This window comes from Cupressus sempervirens, chromosome 3, assembly GCF_028749045.1.
Source record: "Cupressus sempervirens isolate cs-2001-9-10 chromosome 3, ASM2874904v1, whole genome shotgun sequence".
Classification (NCBI taxonomy): Eukaryota; Viridiplantae; Streptophyta; class Pinopsida; order Cupressales; family Cupressaceae; genus Cupressus; species Cupressus sempervirens.
The window spans coordinates 794,733,170-794,758,995 of record NC_143120.1 but is presented as its reverse complement, the minus strand read 5'-3'; the positions used below and the strand labels follow the sequence as shown (position 1 = coordinate 794,758,995).

General features: G+C 34.7%; 1 protein-coding gene across 1 annotated transcript; it reads right to left on the bottom strand.

Annotated features, from left to right (window-relative positions):
• Positions 1-22,048: 22,048 nt before the first annotated feature.
• Positions 22,049-23,820, bottom strand: LOC149569184 (protein DETOXIFICATION 48-like). Its single transcript, XM_089817708.1, has 2 exons — positions 23,659-23,820; positions 22,049-23,566 (listed from the first exon to the last, which is right to left on the bottom strand). Exons 1-2 carry the CDS (start codon positions 23,818-23,820, stop codon positions 22,094-22,096), a joined length of 1,635 nt encoding a protein of 544 aa, XP_089673834.1. The 3' UTR covers positions 22,049-22,093.
• Positions 23,821-25,826: the final 2,006 nt, after the last annotated feature.

Here is a 25,826-nt window from a genome sequence, read left to right as displayed (position 1 = left end):
CCTTGAATGAATGATCCATGGCCCATTGAAAGGTGGCCCCAACATTTATCAAACCAAAAGGCATACGATTGTAGGCAAACGTACCCCATGGAGTGGTAAAAGCTATTTTATGTTGATCTTCTGGTGTGACACTGATCTGGTTATAACCGGAGAAGCCATCTAGCATTGACATCAGTTCTGAGCTAGATACCAATTGCAGAATATGATCCATAACAGGGAGCCCATAATTATCCTTAAGTGACGCTTGATTCAAATTGCGAAAGTCTACACATATTCTTATCTCACCATTCTTCTTCCTGATAGGAACAATATTGGCTACCCATGTTGAATGGTGAATGGGATAAATAATCTTTTCTTTAAGCATCTTATCAACTTCATTGAAAATAGCATCAGCTACCTTAGGATTGAATTGCCTTTGCTTTTGCCGAAAGGGGGTTGAACCAGGTTTCAAAGGAATCTGATGTTTAAATTTCCCATTCATGAATTCTTTTAAATCTTCATAACTCCAAGAAAAAACGTCTTGGTAAGCATTCAACAACTTTGTGAATTCTTCTTTCTCTTTCGGTGTCAAATCTTTTCCTATTAGGACCATCTTTTGGTTTTCCTCAGAACCAATATTTACTTTCTCAAAACCCAAACAATTAGAAAGTTTAGTGTCTTCAACTTTCTCTTTCCTTTTGTCTTCTTTATTAAAAAGACTCTCTAGGGTAACGAATCCTCTCGGGATAACATTACCTTCCAATTGAATAATTTCAGGGTCATCTCTTGGTGTTACATTATGATTACATGATCCTTCAAATTTCAAGTCTAAAAATGGAGGCCTTCCCTCAAGAAATGCAATGATTTTCCCATCATCATCAAAAACTTGCCAGTGTTGATCGTTATCAGGCACACTAGGTCTATGAATCATCTCTACTTTGTAAACATCTCTATTGAACTTGGGGTGAGGAATAAGGAGAGAGGCAGAGACTGGAAGACAATCTGCTTTGGAATTTTGTTCACGAGGAATAGCAAATAAATAATAAGCATCAAAATGCTCAATCTCATCCCACACTCTATTTCTATACACTTTCAATTTGGCATTCTTTGCTTGATATTGTCTCCGCACCTGGTTGACAATTAATTCTGCATCTCCTGTTACCTTGAGTTGTTTGATTCCTTTTTCTCTTGCATACTTGAGGCCAAGTAGGAGAGCTTCATATTCTGTAGTATTATTGGTGGTCTCAAAAGATAACTTATAAGCTTTTGGAAATTTCTCTCGTTTGGGTGATATCAACACTATCCTAGCACCTGAACCAGAAGAAGAAGAACTTCCATCAAACTCCATTAACCATAATTCATTGGTTGTATCAGGCATGAGAGGCTCAATTACATCTTCTTCAGTGGATGGCATCATATATGTTTCATGCCCAGTATCAACATACAATATTTTAGCTCTTGGATCATTTGATTTCAGGACCATATATTTAGCTTTAGGTTCAGGATTAAGCTTAATCTTTTTATCTCCAATCGGGATAAGGGCATGAGACATGTCCATCTTGATCTCACCACCAAGATCTTTGCAAAAACTCCTACTCAAAAGAATCTCGTAAATGGTAGGAATATTAGCAACCAAGATATTCAGTTTTAACTTCTTCTCAAGATGCGCTGCAAGTGCTACTTGAGCATCTTTTAACTGGCCAACTAGTGGGACTTGTTTCGCCTCCATAGAGTACACTTTTCCAGATGGTTTATTCAGAGAAAGTCCTAAGGCATGGGCTACCTTTGAAGGCATAACATTATCAGATGCACCAGAATCAATATCTGATAAGGACACTGCAACAAAAGATTCTTTCTCAGTCATGGGACCTTCCAAATTATCTTCTGCTTCTAAAGAGACATCTGACTCTTGATTGATAGTGATCTTAGATGAACCTTTTCCTTTACCAACACATTGGATCAACCTTTCTAATTGATGAGGGTTTTCCTTAAGGTAGTCTAACTGAGAAATTTGTACTTTGGTCTTTTTACAATGATCAATAAAATCAAAGGAATCTTCAACAATGGGAGATGTTTTATACTTATCTGTTTCCTTTGCTTGTGAAGGTTCTTTCAAAGTGTGCTTGCGAGATAGAATCCTCTTAGCAGTCTCATCAGAAGCTTTTTCTTTTGCTTGTTTGCTCCACTTTTCTTCCAATCTTTGTCTCCAACTTGGTGTAGCCGTATTGCAAGAATGATTGTTAATATCTTCGGCTTGGTCATCATCAGATTCATATTCTAGAAAGTTAATAGAAGAGGTCCCAACAATGGTTTCTGTTATGTCTTTAGGAGCTACATATTCTTCTATTTTCTCTACTGTTAAATGCATTTGCATGAATCTGGCCATCTCAGGACAGCTTGCACCATAATGATCTATGGTTAGATGAAAATCACACATAGCAGCCTATTTACCAGATGATGAGGGATGTTCGATGGCTAATCTTGGTGTTGATTGGGGTAGCCACTTAGTCTGTCTATTTTGTTGATATGGCATATAATTCCTCCTTGGAATATCTTGATACAAAGGTGGAGGATTATGAGGCAACTACTTTTTGAGTTGTAACAGATCATTAGCTAATTTTTTATATAAAGGATCAATGGTAGTGACAGGAGCTTGTTAACCTTTTCCCTTTTGTAGATCATGACTCCATTTTCCTGAACTAAGCAAGTCATCTTCCACCTTGATAACCAGTGTTTGCATAGCTGCTAGATTAGTAGGTCTTGTCCTTCGTATTTGAAAGCTTACGTTAGAAGGTTGAGCACTGATGAAGAAAGTCATTTGATTTTCTTCAGTGGGTCTTTTGTTGACAAGAATTCGATTCACCGTCTGATTAAAACAAGCAATGAATTCTCGCATGGGGTCATGAATTTCCTTCTTCATCTGAGTCAACTGGGAAAGGAGAAAATGTTCATCTTCACCAGTTTTAAATCTCCTCTCGAAAGCTTGAATCAAAGTTACCCATGACATAATTGATCCAGCTGGTAGCTGTCCAAACCATTTAGCTTCGACTTCAGTGAGTGTTTCAACAAAAAGACAGACAGAAACATCTTCATGTTGGATTCAAGAACACCGCTTGTTGTAAAGAAAGAACTTATATGCTGATCAATAGTGACTTTTCCATCACCAAAAAACTTGGAAAGAATTTTTTGAGAACCAACAGGCATGTCATGTAATTGGTTCCCTAAATCTAGAGGACCAATAGCAGCTCCCCATGGGACTGATGGCTGCGGTGCTTGATGTGCAATTGTTGGAAGAATGATATTCAAGGGCTGAAAATTTATACCTAAAGGTACAAGAGTACCTGGAAAAATCAAAGCTTGAAAGGCCATAGGAGAAACAGTAGCCTTAGTTGGTGAAGAAGACCTACTAACAGACTTGACCTTTTTCTTCTTCTTAGGAGTAACTAGCTTAAAATCTAACTTCCGAAGGGCTTCAAAATCTTCGTCTACCAAACCCTTTTGTCTATCAACCCGGGTGTATGGTTTGTCAGCTAGCTTAGTTGTTATTATTTATTTGCCCTTGAATATGACCAAGATTCTGTCTATTTCTTCTTGGAATGACCACTATTCTTTCAATAACTACAACGTTTTGACCAATAGGGGCTCTTTGCAAGATTTCTCCGAACTCTTCTTCTTCCTCAAGAACTTGATTCACTCGATAATATTCGTGTACACTTCATCTACACCTCTAGGCTAGAGTGTTCAGGTTTGAGATGATATCTTCCTGGGTGTCTTGAAAGTCGAGGTTTGGTTGGAGAACAGGAAAAATGTTCTCATGCGGAAGCACCATTGTGCTTCATTATAGGTGACTGTTAGTCTTTTCTCATTTAGTCTCCCCAGTAGAGTCGCCAAAAATCTGTTGTGAATGATTTGCCACATACACTCCGTTGGGCAATTTCTACAGTGACAAATCTGTTTACCAACAATGAGCTAGATAGTTAGTAATTGTCTTTTGTTAGAGTGAGTTTAATTTATGTATTGAAATAATAACTTTTGTGTTGAGTAAACTATAGTGAGTGCTAGTTTGGTGAGGAAACAATGTTGATAAAATTCATAAGGATGACTAAATAGAGTAAAGAGGGAGAAAATGACTCAGTATTGGTCCAATCTTCGAGAGGACCTGTAACAAGTAAGATATGGATGCAAGCACATGATACATGTTTGGCACATAAAACAAATTATTTATTCCATATGTTGTGTATAGTATGTGTTGAATGATGGATACTATCAATACAAGTGGCACCTTCTCCATCATGTAGACTTCGAAGCTACCTTTGGGGCATATCTTTTCTAATTTCCAATGGTTAGATCTGATATAGTGTGGTAGATAAGTGTACTTTTTCTTATTTGACTAAGGATGCTCATGTGATGAGTACTAAATCTAAATTCTCTAGATACATGTGTTTAATTAATTAAGATATACTACACTTCCACACCATATAGTAATTGTCACATTGATATATATTGTAATGATTAATGAATGTGTGTACATTGGTAATGAGGATAATAAGCAATTCTAATCCCCTTCCCTTACATGCTAGAATCATGACCTAGTCCATATGATACAATCAATAGACCCTAATAGAATATTAGTATCAAAGGCTTGTTAGGATATGAATTACCTCACTAATTTATAAGTGTTGTATCTTGAACTTGCTCTTTTGACGCGTGATGCTAACTTGAACTAGACTGTCATCCAATCTATTTAAAAACCACCTGTGACTAAAATGTTACAACTGGATGACACTATCCACATGAGTCTTGAACTCCTATTCAATGATAACCTTGTTTTACAATATGTAATTTCTTATGTGACTTCATAAGCTACAAAAAAATAAAAAAATAAAAATAAATTGTTGTGTTTTTACTAGTAAAATTTAGGGCATGACACATGATCCACGATAAATGGAATAATACTAGATACTAAATTAATATGTATATCATTGTGCACATAAATGACAAAAATATATATCAAAATACATGTATCCATAGAAAAAATTTTACACAAATATATATCAAAGATCATGTATCCATAGAAAAAGTACTCAAATATATATCAAAATACATAGATCCATATACAAAATGAGGTTGATCATGCCATTAGAATGTGTATAATATCAATGTTTCTATATACAATGTGGCATATGCCATCTCAAAATGTCTCATGATGAATCCTATGAAAACTATACTATCCTAGGGTGCTGGTGGATGATCAAAATGCAGCCTCTTCGCTGCATTAGGTGGATTGGATGCCTCCTACATAAACAAAAAAGGAAAACCCAAAGTTAGACTACTAAATTTATATGATTCTATGTATCTAACATTGAATTACTCAAATTCATAATGATCTTTTTTGTAATGGAGATTAATACTATCAAAATTTCATAATAAATACCTCTCTTGTCGACCTCTTGCGCCGGTCAAGAGTCCTCTCGTATGCCCTCGGCAATGCTGGTACCTCTCTGATTGTGGGCTATATATGTTCAAATACCTTTGTCAGATGAATCTACAATTTAAACTATAACATTATAATTCATAGCATGCTAAATTTATAACATATTTAGTCATGAATTCAAACTAAAACTTACTATTGTAGGCTCCTCTTCAGGAGTGAGTGGCCACGTCATCAAATCTACATAACTGTCCCGTCGAACCTCATGTGCACTAGGAGTCTCCTATGAGATACAAAATATTAGTTGTTAATATCATGAAAATCAGTTTTGAATTTATTTATGAAGATAAGGATAATAAAAAATAAATGATACTTATACATACAATGGGGCTCTTAGTGCGAATGGAAATCCCTGATGGTTTACGACGCAAAATCTGTATAGGCTCATCACCAGTAGTGACGCCCTATATACAATAAAGAATGTAATTAAATGAGATTACCACAAACATTTTACAAGAATGCATCGATATTTAATCAAATAGAAAGTGCCTAATTACCTTTCCTTTGTCAGTGCGTGCTGGCTCACCCTTCACACTTTGTCCCTCCGGGACAGGTGCTACCTGCAAGATAAAAGAAAGATTAGCAACCATATATGCTACAACATCAAATAGGAAAAAAAATGCGAACACAACATAATGTACCATAGATGTCTCAAGGCCAAATGAAATGGCCGAGAGCATGGCATCATTAATCTGTCTAAGCTCCTCCTCGGTCATCAACTAAATGTGAATGAAGATCACATACATATAAAAGTCAATATGGCTTAAAAATTAAAATTACTCTATTATAAAAATTAACTTTAAATCACATATGTCATAAAAAAAAAAATATACACGTACCAACACCGAAAGAGTCCATGCCTCTGCATTCCCTTCCTCTCTGGCATCAGGGTCTATAGCCTCTGTGTGTGTTTCTAATGTATCCTTGTCTAATACAAAATGATACTCAGGAAGATCACTTATGGGACCTAGGCAAATATTCTTGCACATAATGCAAGTGTGAGGCATACAAACATGTGATGAGCTAGCCGATGATGAACTGGCACCAGCATCATCAATACGAGGAGGCATGATTGACCTAGCCTGAGATATCATTAAGCTACTCAGCCTATGAATGGCTCTGATAGTCTAAGAGCTAGCCTCTATCATAATATCTAGATGCTACACTCAAGGAGGAGGGGAGATATTAGGTGGGGGGACAAAAGTGCTAGCTTTCTTCCACTAGGAAGAGGGTCTATCCTGAGGAGCTCCTAGTCCTAAGCCCATGTTGGGCTTCATGCTCCAATAGTTCACTTTAAGTTTCAACACAAATTCAGCATATAATTTTCTAAGGAAATAAAATGTTATGTCTAAATTTCCATGTGGAGGGATATCAAAGACCATCCACCAACGATCCCAACAGTTTGCACGCATGGCATCATTTGTGCACCATTTAATCGATAGTTTAGATTTTTTTGGGTCAACTGGTAAACCCATTTTTTGGGTTCGCAAATAGGCTGGCCAAATTGTCTTTGCTTATGTTGAGGGCTACAACCTCATCATAATCCAAACCATCATCAAACATCTCATGCATTTGATCACACCAACGAAGAGCGACGTTTTGTTGGTTTGTAAGGGTTTCAATGTTATCCACTATGGTGTTTAACGTGGATAACATAGGAGCCAATGATGGTACATTATTATATGTTCTATGCAAACCTCTCAACTCGGTGAGATTTTCATTTATCAAATCCTCGATTCGAGGAGGGTTTTGAGGGGGTAGAGGATTGTTTGGTGGATGGTTTTGTGGGGGTACTGGATCGTTTGGTGGGGGGGGGTTAAGAGGAATATTATTCCCTGCCTCAGTGTCATCATTCTGATCAGCCATTCTTATTGAATTGCAAAACGTAATACATATTAAAAAAAAATCTTAATTTTAACCTTTTTTTTCAAAAAAACCCTAGATTCAACTAAAACAAATAAAATCATGCAAAAATCTATCAAATTTATATTAAAAATTAGTTTAAAAAATAAAAAAAACTTACCTTAATATTTGATATTCGATTTTGTATCTGATATCCAGTCGCGTGCTAATATTGGCCCCCGAAATGTGAGAAATAAGGGCCTGCAGGTCTGTTCTTTTTTTTAATGTATGCTACAGGTATCAGATATCTGATACTATATCGGATATCTGATATTGGATCGAATATCCGATTGTGCCCATATCTTATATTTTATATACAAGATATATAACATATTTTATATTTTATATATAGCTTTGAAATATTATATTTTATATATATTATAATATAATATATTATATTATAATATATTATATTATATTATATTATTATATTATTATAATATAATAATATTATTATATTATATTATTATAATGTATTATATTATGTTATATTATTATAGTTTATAATATATTATACTTTATTATTATTATATTATATTATATTATTATAATATAATATTACTATTATAGTATAATATTATATGATTATAATATAATAATAATAATATTATATTATATATTTAATAACAATATTATATAATAATATTATATTTAATAATATTATATTATAATGTATTATATTGTTATAATATAATATTTTTTTATTATAATAATAATGTAATATAATTATCAGATATTTGATATATAATCATATATCTGATAATATCAGATATTTGATATTAAATCGGATATCCGATATGGCTCGGCCTTTCCTTCCAGGCTTGGTACCTAGATAGGTGGAAAAAGTTTGAATGGATTTTGAAGCACTTTTAGACGTGTTCGAACTCTATTTTTTTTACATCGCCACTTTTTGGCACACCATGATCCTGCACATACCCTATATACATATGTATATATATGTATATACATATATACATATCTATACATATGTATATATATATATATATATGTATATACATATATATACATATGTATATATGTATATACATATATACATATGTATATATATGTATATATGTATATACATATGTATATACATATACATATGTATATCTATATGTATATACATATATATATACATATGTATATGTATGTATATATATGTATATACATATATCTAATATATATGTATATATATGTATATATATATACATGTATTATATATATGTGTATATATATACATGTATATATATGTATATACATATATATTTATATATATTATATACATGTATATATATACATATATATATAATATATATAAATATATGTATATACATATATACATATATATGTATATACATACATATACATACATGTATGTATATGTATGTATATACATATGTATACATATATGTATGTATATACATATGTATACATATATGTATATACATGTATATAAATATGTATATACACATCTGTGTATAGACATGTGTATAGACATATGTGTATATACATATGTGTATACACATATGTATATACACATATGTATATATATGTCTATACATATACATATATATGTTGGCATCTTTGCGATTATGGTCCGATCCCCTATGTCGAGATGATTTTCTAGATGATGTCAAGTCCTATGAATTTTATCCTTGCCTTCAGATGCATAATACTTATGTAGAATATGTATGAGTAAATGATGCATTAACCATGAGAATTTGCAGGGAGTTGCAAGGATGCCCAGAACATATATTTTCCCTAAAACCATGGCCGCCATTAGCCAATTACATATATATACATATATGTACATACATGTATATACATGTATGTACATATGTATATACATGTATGTACATATGTATATACATGTATGTACACACACACACACACACACACACACACACACATGTTGGCATCCTTGCAATTATGGCCCAATCTCCTATGTCTAGATGATTTCCTAGATGATGTCAAGTCCTATGAATTTTATCCTTGCCTTCAAATGCAAAATACTTATGTAGAATATGTATGAGTAAATGATGCATTAACCATCAGAATTTGCAGGGAGTTGCAAGGATGCCTAGAACATATATTTTCCCCTAAAACCATGGCCGCCATTAGCCAATTTGGCTATTATTTTATCTAGTTTTCATCTTTTTCTTACCTACATCTTGTAGCCTTCGATGGTTTTCCCTTGAAGCTTCCAAGATATCCGAATGACATGATAGTGTTAGTCAAGATCATTTGACAAGCTTTGCAAGTGAATGTCTTGAGTAGGAGTTTTAGAAGAAAGCGTATGAGTTTCCCATGAAGATTGGGGCATTCGCCTGTGACTCTAGATCTGATGCTAAGAACATGATGAAGATTGTTGAGAAGAAATACAAGCATGATATGTATGAGGTCTTAAGACCAAATTTTGACCCTAATGGGTATGCCAAAGATGTCTTGTAGATTGGGAGTGTGACAAAGAATGTTAGCACAATTGAAGACTATTGGGATGACTACAAACATGAATTTGAAAGTCAAGATCATGCTTTTACAAGGTTGACAGTAGATCAAATTAAGCTATAAAAGGTGAACATAGATGTGGAGGGGGTTGAAGATGATGGTTAGAATATGTACAATATGACTTACTTGAACAAATTAAGAAATACCCCTATAAGCTCTAAACTGGTCAGAGAGGTCATAGAGGACTTGGATGTGATGATGGCAAGAATCTACAAGAGGTCCAGGAAGTGGGTCAAGTGGACCACAACATGAAAAAAAAGAAGCAAAGGTGCATCCTCTCAGCCCTTCCCAAATGTAGAAGCAACATCATCTTCCCCCGGTAGTGCTTTAGGCACAATTCCATCTCTTGCTCAAGGACTATCTCAATCAGCTGGTGGAGGTGATCAATCTCCTCACAAGAACATCCCATTAGACAAAACTTGTCAAGATGGTTTAGTACCTATGATCAGGATAGAGGAAGAAGCTAAAAAGAAGAAGGAAAAAGAGCCAAATTCAACACTATAGTTCTAGTGGCTCTACAATACCAAAGTAGTCCAATCTCATCTACAAGGGTGACAATACTCTTACCAAGTAGTCCTCAGATACAAGTAGTTGACCTTACAGATGGCAGAAGCAGCAAAAGTGAATCCATAGAATCAGATGAAGTGGTGAAGAAAGTATCTGAAGTATCTAGAAGATTGATAAGGATCCAAAATTCATTTCCCCTATTCCAAGAAATACTTTCTCCTCATCTTCAAAGGTCCTGACTCTCATCAGGAGAAAGATGTTTAGTGTGGATATACTAGGAATTACATCCAAAGTAATCAACATCAAGTCATGGCTTGAAAACACTTTGGATAGGAATAGGAAGAGGATATAAGATGGGGCTTCGAACAAGGAGACTCTATCTTTGGCCATCTGATCTGGGTTGACATTAAGCAAAGTGAAGAAGTCAAAGACTTTGTCTATCCTCGACCAAGATCCTAACACAAGACACTTGAGTATGGAGATCACCAAGCCCACCAAAGAAGGTAGGAATGAGGATTTGACTATAGCCAACTCCAAATTAAAATCTCTAGATCTAGGAGAGGTGAAGCATAACACCAAAGTGGGCTTATGGAAAGAAACTACTAAGGTGATAGAAGAACTTGAAGACCTCAAGCTTTCTAGGGTCAGGTTGAAGGCAGAGATCCATTAGCTCAATTGCTTCATCAAGGAATTAGTTACCCCATTAACAGGCATTTTGGGGATACCATCTACTAGTGATCCCACATCTATAGATATTCAAGCCATCATCTCTCATCTATAAGAGGACAAACATTTTGGGAAAATTGGTAGAAGATGGAGTGAAAACTCAAGTGTGAAGGACTTTTAGTTATAGAACAACTTGGCAATATAGTGTTGAGGCTCAAGATAGAAAAGGATAAGATCCTAGCTAACTAGGCAAATTAGTCAGCAGAAAAGACAAAATGTGAAGATTGCATATCTCTCCTACATATGATCATCCAGATGAAGGCCAAAGAAGTAGTTGAAACCAATATTTTACAAAAATGAGATGAGCCTTTGTTTGAATGACATTAGAGCTTGCAATTCAAAGCTAACATGATCTCTTCAGCAGAAAAAGGATTTCAGAAGATAGAAAGTAAAGTTAAAGAGGAGGAAGACAAGAATTACGAGTTTCTAAAAGGCCTACATACTAAATCCCAAACAAGTGGACAAGGAAAAGGAGTAGTAGAAGTCATCGTTATGCAAAAGACTTTCTCTGAATACTTAGATAAATTAATAGAGAGATCTTCTAGCCATCAGGATAGAGTGTTAGATCTCCAACAACTTAGTGGATGCATATACATAGCAACAAAAGAAATGCAAGAGCGGTTGAGCACAATCAAAGACTTGTCTAGAGAACACTCCAAGTGGCTTATTAGATACACCAATGTCCACATCAACAAACATGAGGAACTCATTCCAATTATCATTGTTGCTAAGGCCTATAAAGAAAAACTAGAAAAAGGAAAGAAATTGAAGTGATTTCACTCCCACTCATTTGTATTTTGATATGACTTTGTAACTGATAATTTGCTTCTTGTCATTTTTCATTTTTGAGAAGATGAACTGATTTAGTTACTTTTTGTAATGGTTCATCTCAGAATCCTATATGTACTTGATCAAAAAATTAATGAAGGGTCAGCTAAATTTTGGTACAAAATGCTTCAGATTGCAAAAAAAACTTGAATGTGTTTTGTATCAATTATTTACTGTTCCATTGCATGTCTTAGTTAGAAATGTCTCTTGGAGTTAAATTAAACTAATGAACAAACATATCTTTGTTCCCCTATTTTAATACAACAAACTAAAGATAATCATAGCATTGTTAGAAGTTAATAGAGACTTTTCCCAGTATTACTTCTTAAGTTAGTTTCTTACATTTTAGAGTTAAAATCATTTTGTTAAGCATCTTATTTATACAAATAGAATTCACTATTGCATCACCAGATTTAGCAAGTTCATAAGATGTGTGGTTTCATAGATTTGGTTAGTATTAAGACCTAGATTCTAGCCTGAGTTAGTTCCTATCTAGGCCTAACTTGGTTTTCCTCTCTTATTCTCTGGTCAAGAACAAACCCCATCTAAGAATTAGAAACAAAAAAATTCATTGCAAATCATTAACTCAAGGGAGTTGTACCTATAAATTTAGAGGGAAATTAGTTACTTAGTTATGGTTTGCCAATTTTTGTAATCAATCATTGTTAATAATATTGGGCATTTAAAGAGTTGATTGAAAGGGAACAATCTATTTACCAATAGGATGATGTCAATCTAGGACAAGGTCAATCTATAAGAGAAGAGATGAAATATGACCTTGAATTTTTGTGTCTGATCACAAAACTAAATTTAGATCTCTGAAATACTTTAAAAAGGGTATCTGAATTTGTGCTAAGTTATGCCTTTTGAGATATTTAACCAATAAGAATTTTTTTAAAAAAATGTAGGGTTTGTTAGAGTAATGTTTTGCTGTCTTACTACTTAAATCTTTTTTGATTTAATTAGTTAAGTTATTACTCTTTAGTGCTTAAGCTTTCTCTTAGGTGCATTAATAATTAATTCTTATATCAATTATTAATGTACAACCTAGCTTTCTTAGGCTTTAGGGTTTTGTTCACCTTTAAGGTTGAACTCTTGTATTTTCTTTTTTATTATCTTGGAATACATTTTGCTTTCACACCGTTGAGATTTCCAAGCTCTTTTTTTTCCTTCTCTGGTTTCTCTTCAGCATAGGTTATTTGCATATAGGTGTTCTTGACAAATTGTGAAGTTGGTTTTCAAAAATTCTACATGGTATTAAAGCTTCCCTATTGCTGCCTAGCTTGGAGATCTTGAAGTCACGATTCAAAGACAAAAACCCCAACTTTTTTGTGGTTTTTTCTTCAATTTGGAGGAGGTGCCTTTTTTGGGTGCACTTTGGGCAAAAATGAACATTGCCATCATGCTTAGAAGGCCTGGTATAGTCAACATTTATATAAAATTTGTGAATTTCAACCCCCATAGCCTCTAAAATTTTGTTGGTCTCCTAGGGGCCATACAAACACAAAAATTGAGAAAAAAAAAATTAAAAATTAAAAAAATTGTTTTGGTCACTTTTCTCGGTAGGCACCAACGCGCCACCCTATCACCACTAGCACACTGCTCGCACCTAGACTGCATCTCATTGTAGTTAGTGCACCACCAATGGCTCAAACCGTGCCTGACTACTGCTGATGGGTCACCCTCCCATCATCGCTACCAGTGGAGCACCACCCAACAACTGCTGCCAGTGTCATCCTACCACCCAGCCAGGTGACATTAGTTCCTGGCCCACTAACGTCACTTTACCGACTATTGACACCATGATTCCAGCAAGTGATGTCACATTTTGACCACTAGAATTTTTTAGTTGTTGCCATCATTTTCTGGCAAGCTAACATCATTTTCTGATGACTATTTTTTTTGAAGACTAGATTTTTTCCTAGAAGATGGCCATTTGATAGCCATACAATTGTCAAATTTTTTCCTTGCCTATAATTTTTTAAAGAGCTTAATTTTGGAGTAGTTCATTTTTTATCCATAAGTTGAGCATATAGAGGTCTTTTTTCAATTCAAAAGAAGCACTAGAGAGCTGGTTCTAAGCTGGAGACAATGATGTAGGTTACAAGGCCATTTGGCTCCTATTTTTGGCATTGAAGTAAAGGCTTCAGTTTCCTCCCTCTTTGCATCTTGCATCCAGGTTTTTTTCTCTTTTTTTGTGCTTTCTGTAGTTGGTTCTTTGGTTTATGAGGGATAAATTTATACATTGTTGGGGGGTGCATTTTCATTTCTATCATTTAATTCATAAATGACCCTTCTAATTTTGTCTTTCTCTCTCTATGGCAGACTCTTTTGTTGCATGCCTTACACCTCACAACTACCATACTTGGAAAGGACAGATGACTAGATTGCTTATGGCAAAGGTGTTATGGTCTTTCCTCGATGCAACTCAACCAGTTCTACAAAGGCCTTATGAGGTTCTTATGCAGTACAATAAGATGGATGAGGCAATGGGTCTCATTGCAATGAATATTTAAAATGGTTTATTGTTTCACTGGATGGTTTAACTACACCTAGGGCTATGTGGGACCCACCTTGTTTGGCACAATGAATCAGTTCAGGGTTCTACAGATAGATGTAGAGTTCATGTCCTTGGTTCCTAAATCATTCACCAACATTGAGGACTTCTTGATAAAATTCAAGTCTCTTTGATCTATTTTGCAAGTTGCTAGAATGAAAAAGTCAGATAATAAGTGTATCTTTCTGATACTCTCAAAGCATTGAGGTCATTATTAGATTTTCACTTCTACCTTCTACTCCACTATAGATTCTCTAGGTGCATGACATGCTATGCCCTCTTTTGAGACATTCTATGACAAGTTTACTTGTGAGCAGTCCAAGCTCACTTAGATGGATGCACTTATAGGTTCATAGTCATAGGCATTGCTTGCCAAGTCACCTCAGGATACACAGAAGAAGAAGTTGAAGCACGTATCAGATTCCTCTTCTTAGCACTCTACTGGTCCATTATCTTCTTCTAAGAAGGAGAAAAAGAAGATTGAGACTCCTACCTTTTACTATTGTCAGAAGGGACCTCATGATGAGTCACATTGTTTTCAGAAGAGATTTGATGGTTATGAGAAATTGATTGGAGATTTGCAAGCTCTTCTTCAAAAGAGCATTGTTTCCTCTCCATCCTCTTTTGCCTCATAGGGGTCTACCTTTCAATATTCTTCAATCTCTTTGATATCTACACCAAATTTTGGACAGGGTCATGCATTACGAGCATGCATTGCATCCCCTTCCTAGGTTCCTTGGATATTGGATTTAGGTGCTTCTCACCATATGGCATCTTCTCACTTAGGGGTTTTCTCCACTATTGAGGCTTCTGCCATTCCTCATATTCTCATAGGGAATAACACTTCCCTAATAGTCTGTGGGAAAGGTTCATTTGGCATTTAGGGTGGCACATCTAATGATGTATTGTGTGTTCCATCTCTGTCTGCAAACCTTCTCTCGATTTATCAAATTAAATGTAATGGATCAGGGAAGATAGTTGAGTTCACTGCAGATTCAGTCTTCATTTGGGATAGTGCAATTGGAGGCCTTATTACTGTAGGGATAGTGGATCATACCACTTGTCTCTACACCTTCTCGCACTTTGGTCCACCATCTCCATTGTTTGAGCACAATTCTTTTCTTTCGTGAGAGCATCATGTGGTGCAATCAAGACACTTGAACCTTTGTATTGTTCCCAAAATCATTGTTTTGACTACCATACCTCATCTAGTTAAAGTCTTTTCTCTTTAGCAGGATTCTTCTTTTGCTCTGTCTGACCCTTCGACTCTATTTATTGAGCCTCCAGGTGCACTTGTTGAGGAGTCTACAAAGGACATTCATATCCTCTTTCATGACAGTGTTAGCACACCTAAATTAGGGATTCCCTTTTAGAATCCTCATTTTTTCTCCTTTGAGCATCTATTAGACCTTCATGTTTCACCTCTCATTCAGGGGTTTCCTTGTTCTGTGCCCTTGTTTATTTTGCATTGGAGTTCCATTGGTTCACTCATTTCTACAAGGGCTCCATCATTATGGGGGAGCTTTGGTGTCTCTTCTATCTCTCATTAGGGGTTCAGTTGTACTTATGGTTTTGAGAGAGAGAGTCTCTTGAACCATTTCTTTTGTTAGTGTTTTTCCATCTCTTTTTGGAGAGGATTTTTTACCACTAGGTTTTCTCCTCTATCTCTAGTTTACAAAGATTTCCTTGTATTGGGTACCTAATTAGGCCTTGTTATCGAGACCCATTTCCTACTTCCATAGCTGTGCTAGGTTAGCTTATCCCCTTTGCTTAGCTTAAGGGGGAGGGGGGGTGGGGGTGTTAGAGTAATATTTTTCTTTCTTGCTACTTTAATTTTTTTGATTTAATTAGTTAAGTTATTACTCTTTAGTACTTAAGCTTTCTCTTAGGTGCATTAATAATTAATTTTTATATTAATTATTAATTTGCAACCTAGCTTTCTTAGGCTTTAGGGTTTTGTTCACCTTTAAGGTTGAGTACTTGTATTTTCTTTTTCATTATCTTGGAATACATTTTGTGCTCACACCATTGAGATTTCCAAGCTCTACTTTTTGTCTTCTTTTATTTCTCTTTAGCATAGGTTATTTGCATGCAGGTGTTCTTGGCGAATTGTGAAGTTGGTTTTCACAACTTCTACAGGGTTTTCCTTGGTCAAATCCTAGTTGAGGAATTAACTTTGAAAAAATAATTGTAATCTTAGAAATATAAAGTAAATGAACAAATTCACCGTATAATAGTAGGATTTCTCAATCAAGTACAATAAGATCACTTTACCATGTGCAATAAGATCACTTCACCATGATGATTTAGATGAAGAGGGTTTGAATGTAGAAGTATGAATTTTTTAGATCTTCTCTTGATGACAAGATCCATTATCAACAATGGAGGAAGCTAGAACTTGAAAGGTATGGCATGATTATAAAAAATAGATGAGGAATCCTCAAAATCAACTCCTTTGAATCTCCTTAAAAGAACCTTGAATACAAGAGATCTCTTCCCAAATTATTTTTAAACTTATCTTCTTGAATGTACTTGATGATGGATTGAATGTTTGAAGGCTTGAGTGATTGAATGATTGACATGGATATGAATGGTGGATAGATATTGGATGGATGTTATGGGTGGAAAATGGGGGAAATGAGGTTCTTATAAAGCATCTAGAATAAATCTTCTCTCATCTATTGACCAAGAAAGGAAAATAATGCCTCTTATCAACCTTGACACAAGGGTCAAGATGGGGACCCAAGATAGGTCAAAAAATATGGCTACACTGAATTCTTGACCTAAGTAGGGATGCACTACATCCATGATCTAGGGTAGAGATGGACTGCATCCTTTACCTAGGTAGGGATGCACTATATCTATGACCTAGGGTAGGGTTGCACTATGTCCCTAAACTTAGGGCCTAAAAAGATTTGGGATCACCTGAAGTTCCCAAAATAAGCACTGGTTTTGTAAACTTCTATGCAGATCTCAAGAAAAACCCTATTTTGGGGCAAAAAATAGATTTTGGTGATTGAAAGATGGAAAAGGAGAATAGTAAGAGAATAGGTGCTAACTCAATCTTTGAAACATAGAATAGGAATACCAAGGAGGATTCATTAGATCTTATCCCAATTCCATCTAAGAGGAATAAAGAGAGATAAGAAAGAGAGGATAATGAAAATTAAATGCAAATTATGTTGAAATCACTATATATTGGTGCTAATCCATCACTAAATTAAAGTTTTTCCAATTTAAAATAATACATTTAGCCCCACTTTAACGAGAGTATGAGATCAATCCAAACTCTTGGTAAAGTGGAGAACAAGGTATGAGACTATTTTATCACAACCACGGAGATAATGAATTCATCAAACCACTAAGGGATTGAGTCTTTTTAACTCCAAGTTCATAATAAGAGATAAAACACTCGTGAAGGGGAAGAATTTTAAAAAAAGAGGCGTGATTAGGTTTCCCAATGAGAAGCATACATCTTACTATAAATGATGCAAAAAAGAAATATAAAAATGTGTTACTCGTGAATGGGACTTAGCATATTTGAATATGGATGCATTATCCACATATAGGATTTAGCATATTGAATTTGAAAGCATTACATGTTTGTGGGACTTAGAAAATTAGATTTGAATGTGTTACTTATGTATGTGATTTAGCATATCAAATTCGAATGTGTTACCCATGTATGAGATTTAGCATACATTAAAAGTGAAAAATAAATAGAGACAATCCTAAGGATACTTGCTTCCTCAAGGAATCAAATTTGTGCAAGGATAATCCATTCTTTAGGATTGTGCATAATCAATAAAAGGATTCACAAGTGTATGTCTAAGTTGTCAAGCAAGTATGTGTGTACAAAAAGTGAGAAGAGCATATGCCTCCTTGTTAAATTCACTACTTACACTTTAAGAGGAATAATGGATTTAATAGATTATGCATACATCCACTTAGAAATATTTTCCATTGTGAAATGTCCCCAAGAGAAGATAATTCAAGGGAAATGATCAGATAATGCATAACGAGCACAAAAGGAATCTATTAACTTTGGGGTCAATGTGACCATGAGATAATACATACATATATTATTGCAAATTAAATTTCATCATTCCCCAAAGGAAGTAGAACTAAAAAAATGGAAGAAAGACATGTAAGAATTATGAAGAAGAGTCTTCTTGGACTACCATCATGGAGACCAAAAGAATCAGTGCTACCACATCATAAATCCAAGTGGACAAACACAATGATACATTGATGAACACTAATACATGTACAATGGAACACGTGACAACATTAAGAAGAACTAAGGTACAAATATAATAATGATACTACGTTTCAATTCATTTTTCACCTTGCACCAATCAAGAAAAAAATGGTCATTTACATAAATCTAAACAAGCATATAGCAAGCACAATATGAGGGAAGCACTTCACAATAGGAAAAAACAAAAAAATATAATATTCTAAAGAAACCACTCAAGTGCAGGGTAAAAACACAAACCTGTGTCACCCTTTTGTAAAGGAAAAGGTTGACAAAAGTATAACTGGCCACCTTCAATGATATAAAACTGGTATTATTATTTAGAATTTGAAAATTATGCAAAGAAATAAAATTTGTAGAAATTGATCAAGTTTAGGATTATAATTTTAAAAAATTATTTGAAATAAGAATTTATATATTTTTGTAATTTTTATAGAGAATTTTTCAGCTGCTAAAAAATACTGAAATTAGGGGTCTAGTTCCCACCACAAAACTACATGGAAATAAACTTATTTCCCTTTGATCTTAGACTATGTTGTAGATAACATATATATCTAGAACATTGAAAAATAAAATTTGGTTTTAGAACTATATTCTCTTTTATAATGATTCAAATTTCAACTTGCTTGAAATCGATAGTTTTCATCTCCCACCACATTTTTCAAAACAAATATGTTTTGACCAGAATAAAAACTACACTTTCTAGAAGAGGACTTTCTCCTCTAGAACGTCATATAAGTTTCAAATTTTTTCGATATGATTTAATATTTTTTTCCTTTCTCAAAATTGACATCTTTTCAATTGTAAAAATACATAGATGTAGATTTTTTTAATTATAATATACTATATCTAATTAAAACACTATAAACTCTATATGATAATATTCTTGACTTTGAGCTCTATAAAATGGTGTTTATAATTTATTAAAAAAAAATCATAAAAAATAGTAAGAGTTATTGAAACACCAGGTTTCTGAAATAATTATAGTTCTTTAGTAATTGGATACAAACTAGTATAAAACATACATTTAATAGATATTTCCAATTGGAAAAGTGTGAGACCATATGTAACTTATCTGGAATGAATTTTTCTAGATCATATGTTTGAACAAAATTGAGTTTTAGATAGAAATACTCATATTCAGTCATTATGATCAGTTAGCTTTAAAGGTGACATAGCTTTGCACTTTTACCCAACATCGTTGACCTCCCAATATCTGTCTCTATCATTTATGGAAGGTGGAAAACTTGAAAGTAATTTAATGTCCAACATAGTAGGAACAATAGAAAAGTCTAAACAAGGACCCTCTTGAAATTTACTATGCTCAAGACTAGATGTAAGTGAAATTTCTTTTGGAAGCATGTTAAAGAATAATCATTGTCAAGATTAATAATATCATATTCATCATCATCATTATCAATAGGGTCATCTAATGTATCATATTTATCGTGATTAATAGAAAAAGAATTCAAAATATGAGTATTATGTTTATCCATCTCGTTACTATGATTGTTATTAACTTTGTCCACAAAAATAGGCTGGTCAAAGGAAGGAGAAGAAAAATGAGAATCATGAAAATGATCTTTATCTCTAGCTTGACACTTATTTTTATGATCATGGGCATGTTGGTTGTGTTTACAAATGCTATAGATTATATTAACTTATTTTTTTGTGATTTTTATGTTCGTAATTTTATTTAGTATTTAGATACATAATCATTGATTAAAATAAATAATTATATAGTTATCTAATATATCATATTGGAGTGTATGTAAGATGCACTATGTAGCAAAGACTACGATAAATTAGAGTCATAAACCAACAATGATGACAACCTTTAATTCAAATTAGATAACACTATGTTAAATAATATGAATCATTTATTTTTGAGAATATAAATTTAGACCATAGTTACAATATTGACATTGGTTACAAAAGTGGAAGTAGAAAACTGTCGTATATAAATGCCTCTGCTAGTTCAATATATCATCTCTTAACACATCACTATATAGATAGAATAAATGTAGCAGTTATGCTTGAGAATGTAAAGTCAAATTATAAATTATATTAAATATATTATTTGCATTCACTTATACCAAGTCATTTGAGTTGCTAACCCTAATGGGGTTTTATAAAGCTTAGTTTTAAATACCTCAAAACTAGTATCAACTTATTAAAGCTGTGCGAGATTTTTTTGTTTCAACTATCATTTATGTGCAATTTTCCTTATTCTAGAAAACAAATCACTCCTATTAACTTATTGTTGCACATACAAAAAACATGCAACTGGTAGTCATTAGTTATTTTACTATATATTTCAAGTTTTAGAAACTTCAAGGATCACAATGAAATTTGAATCTTGAAATTTTTAAAAATAAAGTAATATAGAATATGAAAATAAAAAATTGGTAAAATATTTTTATATCCTATCAATATGATTTGAACAAAAGCTTAATTATAATTTTAACCATTTGATTTAATAACTACAAATGATTTGTAAATATACATTAGAATTCCATTTACCATCGAATTTATAAATTCATAAATCAACTTAAAATAACTATTAAATATAATTTATTTTAAATAGTATATTATCTAACCAAACAAATCAATATTTAAAAATTAAATATAAAAACGTATGTGTTCATTACCCTAATCGACATCACTTCTCCTCTTTTGAGTTTGCATTGAGCTATTATTTACTCTATTTTTTTCTTTTCCAAATGAGTATTCAAATTATCCATCATAAAATATATTATAAGATATTAATTGAAAAGATAAAGAAATCTAAAATATAAAATCATTCAAACATAATTAAATATTTATTTATGTTTAATCCTAATTGAAACTGAACTATTTTCAATGTTTTGATTTTATATTTGTTCGCACAAAGAATTTAGAAGCCCATTTTTACCACCCAACTATCTTTTAAGAACAATATATTATGTTTCAGAAAATAAGAACCATATTGAAAAAAATATACGTGAAAGTTGATGATTATTAGACCTTTCACTACAATCCAAATTTCCTGAAAATGAGATATACAGGAAGAGCAATATATATAATTCACAAGAGAATCCCGCGTCTCAAACATATTGTCAAGTGTTAAAGCGAGAAAGAAAAATCGACCAGATAGAAGATCTGAAGAACCGGCTGCATACTGGCCAAGTCTACGATTGAAAGACATGCTTTCGCTGACAACACTAGAAAGCTATATCGTGATCATTAATGCACGAACTTATGTTTGATGCAATACAGCTCCCTGGCATTCCATTTAATGATTCCCCACTGACCTGAATCTCTAAGCAGTTCTCATGGTTATATTAGACGCAGATTATGCTATAACAACAGTTAGGAGAGGCTGTGCGTCCGTCTGTTCATGATATGGGATATATAAAGTTTTGCAAACGCAGTGTTCCTTGGCTTCTTTACACATGTCATGTATTCCTGGCTTCTCTGATGAAGCTTCAGCCGTGAGCTTCCTGGCTCTCTCAACCTCCATACTCCACTCCATCCGTAGCAGCACAACCGTCATAAGGATGAGGCACGACACTTGCGCTGCCAACATTCCAAACCAAAGACCCACAAATTCAAGCTTGTAGACGAAGGTCAATATCAAAGCAACGGGAGTTCCGACCAAATAGAATGAACCCAAATTAATGTTTGCGCCCGTCTTCGGCCGTGCACTCCCTCGGAGGACTCCGCATCCCGTCGTCTGCGGCCAGTTGGCCAGCTCGCAGAGACCCACGATGGGCATTGCCGTCGACACCAGCGACAGAATCTGCTCATCTTCGGTAAACATTTTACCCCACACATGACGTACTGTTATTGTAAAACTCATCGCTATGACGCTCAAAACCGCCGCCGATGCAACTGCTACTATCGTCGCCGTGCAGGCCTTGGCCGGTCTGTTTGCACCGAGCTCATTTCCCACTCTCGTCGACACTCCCACTCCCAAAGACGACGGAAATATGTAAAGAAGCGCCGTGGTCTGGATGAGGATTCCCATGGAGGCTACGGTTGCTTTGGGGTTAAATAGTAGGCCGCAGAGAAGTATCATGAACTCGTACCACCACCACTCCAAGCATACCGATGCACAGCTGGGAATCGCCAGTCTCAGAAATGATGTCCACCCTTTCAGGCACTCTCTCGACAGACTCGGCAGGGAATCCTTGTAATGTCCAGACAGCCATACGTAGCACGCCAAGCATATCACAGTGTTGAAATTGGTCAACACGGCAGCCAGGGCGACGCCTCGGATAGATAGTCTGAAATAGACGACTAGAAGCAAATTGATGGGAACGTGAAGGATAAGAGCTACGCCCGCTGAGACCGTGAGCGGGAGAGTAGAGCTCTGCGTTCGAAGGAAAATCCTCAGCGGATGAAGGAATGACTGCGCTACGAGATCTGGCAAAGAATAAAGAAGGTATGTGCCTGCCATTCTGGTAATGCTCTCGTCCTGCCCGCACCACAGCAGAATCGGTTCAATGTTTAACCACAGCGAAGCGAGGGGTACAGAGGCGCAGAGAAGGATCAAAATTGTTCTTTGAAGAGACTGCCCGAGAAGATTCGGACGATTTGCTCCGAATGCCTGACTGCAGACGGGTTCCATTCCCAAAGCGAGGCCGGAAATAACAGAATAGCCAGTTATGTTTGCAAAGCCGATTGAAAGAGAACCTCCCGCAAGCTCGAGCTCTCCAAGGTAGCCCAAGAAGTGCATGGAGATGAGGCCTCTCAAGTAGAGAAGCAGCCCCATTACAACCACTGGCCCCGAGATTCTCCCAAGCATCACCAGCTCCTCTACGACCTGCGCCAATAACAACGCGTCGACTAAACTAGATCAAACTCTGGTCTTTAATCTGCAAAATTAGTTGAATAGAAAATAAATTCAATACCGACCTCAAAACGTGACGGCCAGCAATGCAGGTGACGATGATCTGGATCGGCCTCTGGATGGGGTAGGACACAGTGATTATCAAAGTCAAACATAGACTGAATCTTATCCTCCACATCATGCGTGCATAATTGAGACTTATTTCCAGGGTTTTCGCAAATATGCATGCTTGTCATTTGAAGCCAACACGCTCTTCTCTCTCAATAATGGCAACACGAGTAAATTGGATAGCTTCGTGACAGAATAACTAACAAATAAAACTTCGGTTTCAGTTGCCAGAAGTTACTCAAACTGGCATTTACTGCCACTTAATTAATCAATGGCAATTAAAAACTTGTAACGCTCAAGCGAACCCTCCTATGCATTTTTCTATGAGTAGAGAGGAATTTATAAAAATTTGGAGTCTGAAAGAAGAGATACTACAATTTTGTCTGAGTCAGCCAGCAACAGTTCCCCTAAAAGATTTGACGTCAGCACCTCCCTCAGCCAAGGTTTCATAAATCTGTTTGACTTCAAGTCAGTTACTGGGATCTCCAAGATACGCTCTACGCAGTTGGTAACTATTATGTCAAACGTGACATTGTTAAAATTCTCTCAGTTACCATTTGCCTAACCATGCTCCCATTCTTCGAACATCCACTCTCCCAACTCCCCACCTTTTCATAGAATTTGAGAGCAAACGGTGACGTTTTTTTGCGTGTATGGACGAATCAACTGTGTTGCATGGATAATGAATGTTTAAATTACAGAAAATTACGTTTGTGAGATTTATTATTTTACAATAAAAACATAGTGTTTATTTTTCATAATATTGACAATAGTTGATGTTATTAGTATATATTATATAATGGGTTTATTTACGAGAACACCTCAAAAAAACAATGACGTGTTAGAGAAAATTAAAATTTGATTTAAATTCTAATATCAGTATAGAAGTTAATTATATCAAAATTTATAAATGTTAGTAAGCTTTGAAAGGAATATCTTTATACACTTGCCTCCTCTCTCTTAAAGAGCTGAGAATTAAGAGGTATCTATTCTGTCATCTTCACCTTTGTTACAATCTTTACCTCATCAATGCATTCAACAAGACTTGATTTCTGATAAATTAATTAATAAAAAATCTTTTAAACTTCAACAATTGACCAACCATCAATTAACTTCATAAAAATTTAGAGTGACTATTATATGACACCTAGCTTTTAAGCACTGAAAAATCACACTCCTAATTTTCATCCAAAATGTACCAATACATTATACATTTTTTTTATGAAAATTACTAATACAAAACATATAATTTAAAACAAATGTTAAAATTTGATGAAAGTTTATTATATATTCCTTTTTGAAGTTTAGTTAATGATATTTCAAAAAAAGAAGAAGATAGCCACATCTTTGAAAAAGAGATTTAAATTATGGACCATGTGAATGAGATGTTGTTAGTAGGGAGATGCAATCCGTGTCGTTTGGAAGAACATAATTGAAGAGAGAGGAATAGATGCTTTCTTCTCCCGTGGGTGGACTCTTTCTCAATCGGACAAGAATGTTATTGTCTTTTCCAACATTTTCCCCGACGCAGGGCCCCGAAGAACTCCGTCGCGTGGGTCATGGAAGCCTGTTTTACTGACACCTGTGCAGTGACATGTCGCTTCAAAGCCTTCGTGACGCCGCAAGTTGACTGCCTATGCAAGTAGCTTTTCGTGCGACGAGGAATCCACAACCGGGGCCCTTATTCCTGGTCAACTAAAACATTTTACTATGCCAAATCTAATATTTCCTTTCAAAAGAGTGGACAACTTAAAATAAAATTATTCTCTTCATAGTTTCAACAGCTTCAAATGAATTTCCAGGGGCCAAAACATTATTTCTAAGGTGAAGGGTTAAGCTCGACCTTTACTCTAACCAAGAGATGCGTTGACGACACAAAGCAAATAATAGTCATAATTTAATCAATCAAATCTACCGGAATATTTTATGCATACGACCTCCAATCTGCTTTTATTGGTGGGGATCGACAATGAAGTAATAAACGATACCAACTCAAGAACTCTGATTCGTTGTAAGTTTGGTATCGTTTTGGTGGAGTGACCTCCGTTTTAAGTAAAAAGAATCGTTCACGTTCATGGTTTGACAGTAAATAATGAAAATGAGTATAAATTCGTTGTGCAGAAGC

Excerpts from the sequence above, each read along its gene's own strand:
- LOC149569184 (XM_089817708.1), bottom strand. The coding sequence starts at position 23,820 with ATGCATATTTGCGAAAACCCTGGAAATAAGTCTCAATTATGCACGCAT. Across the intron at positions 23,567-23,658 it reads GCTGGCCGTCACGTTTTGAG|GTCGTAGAGGAGCTGGTGAT; the intron begins GTCGGTATTGAA and ends TTATTGGCGCAG.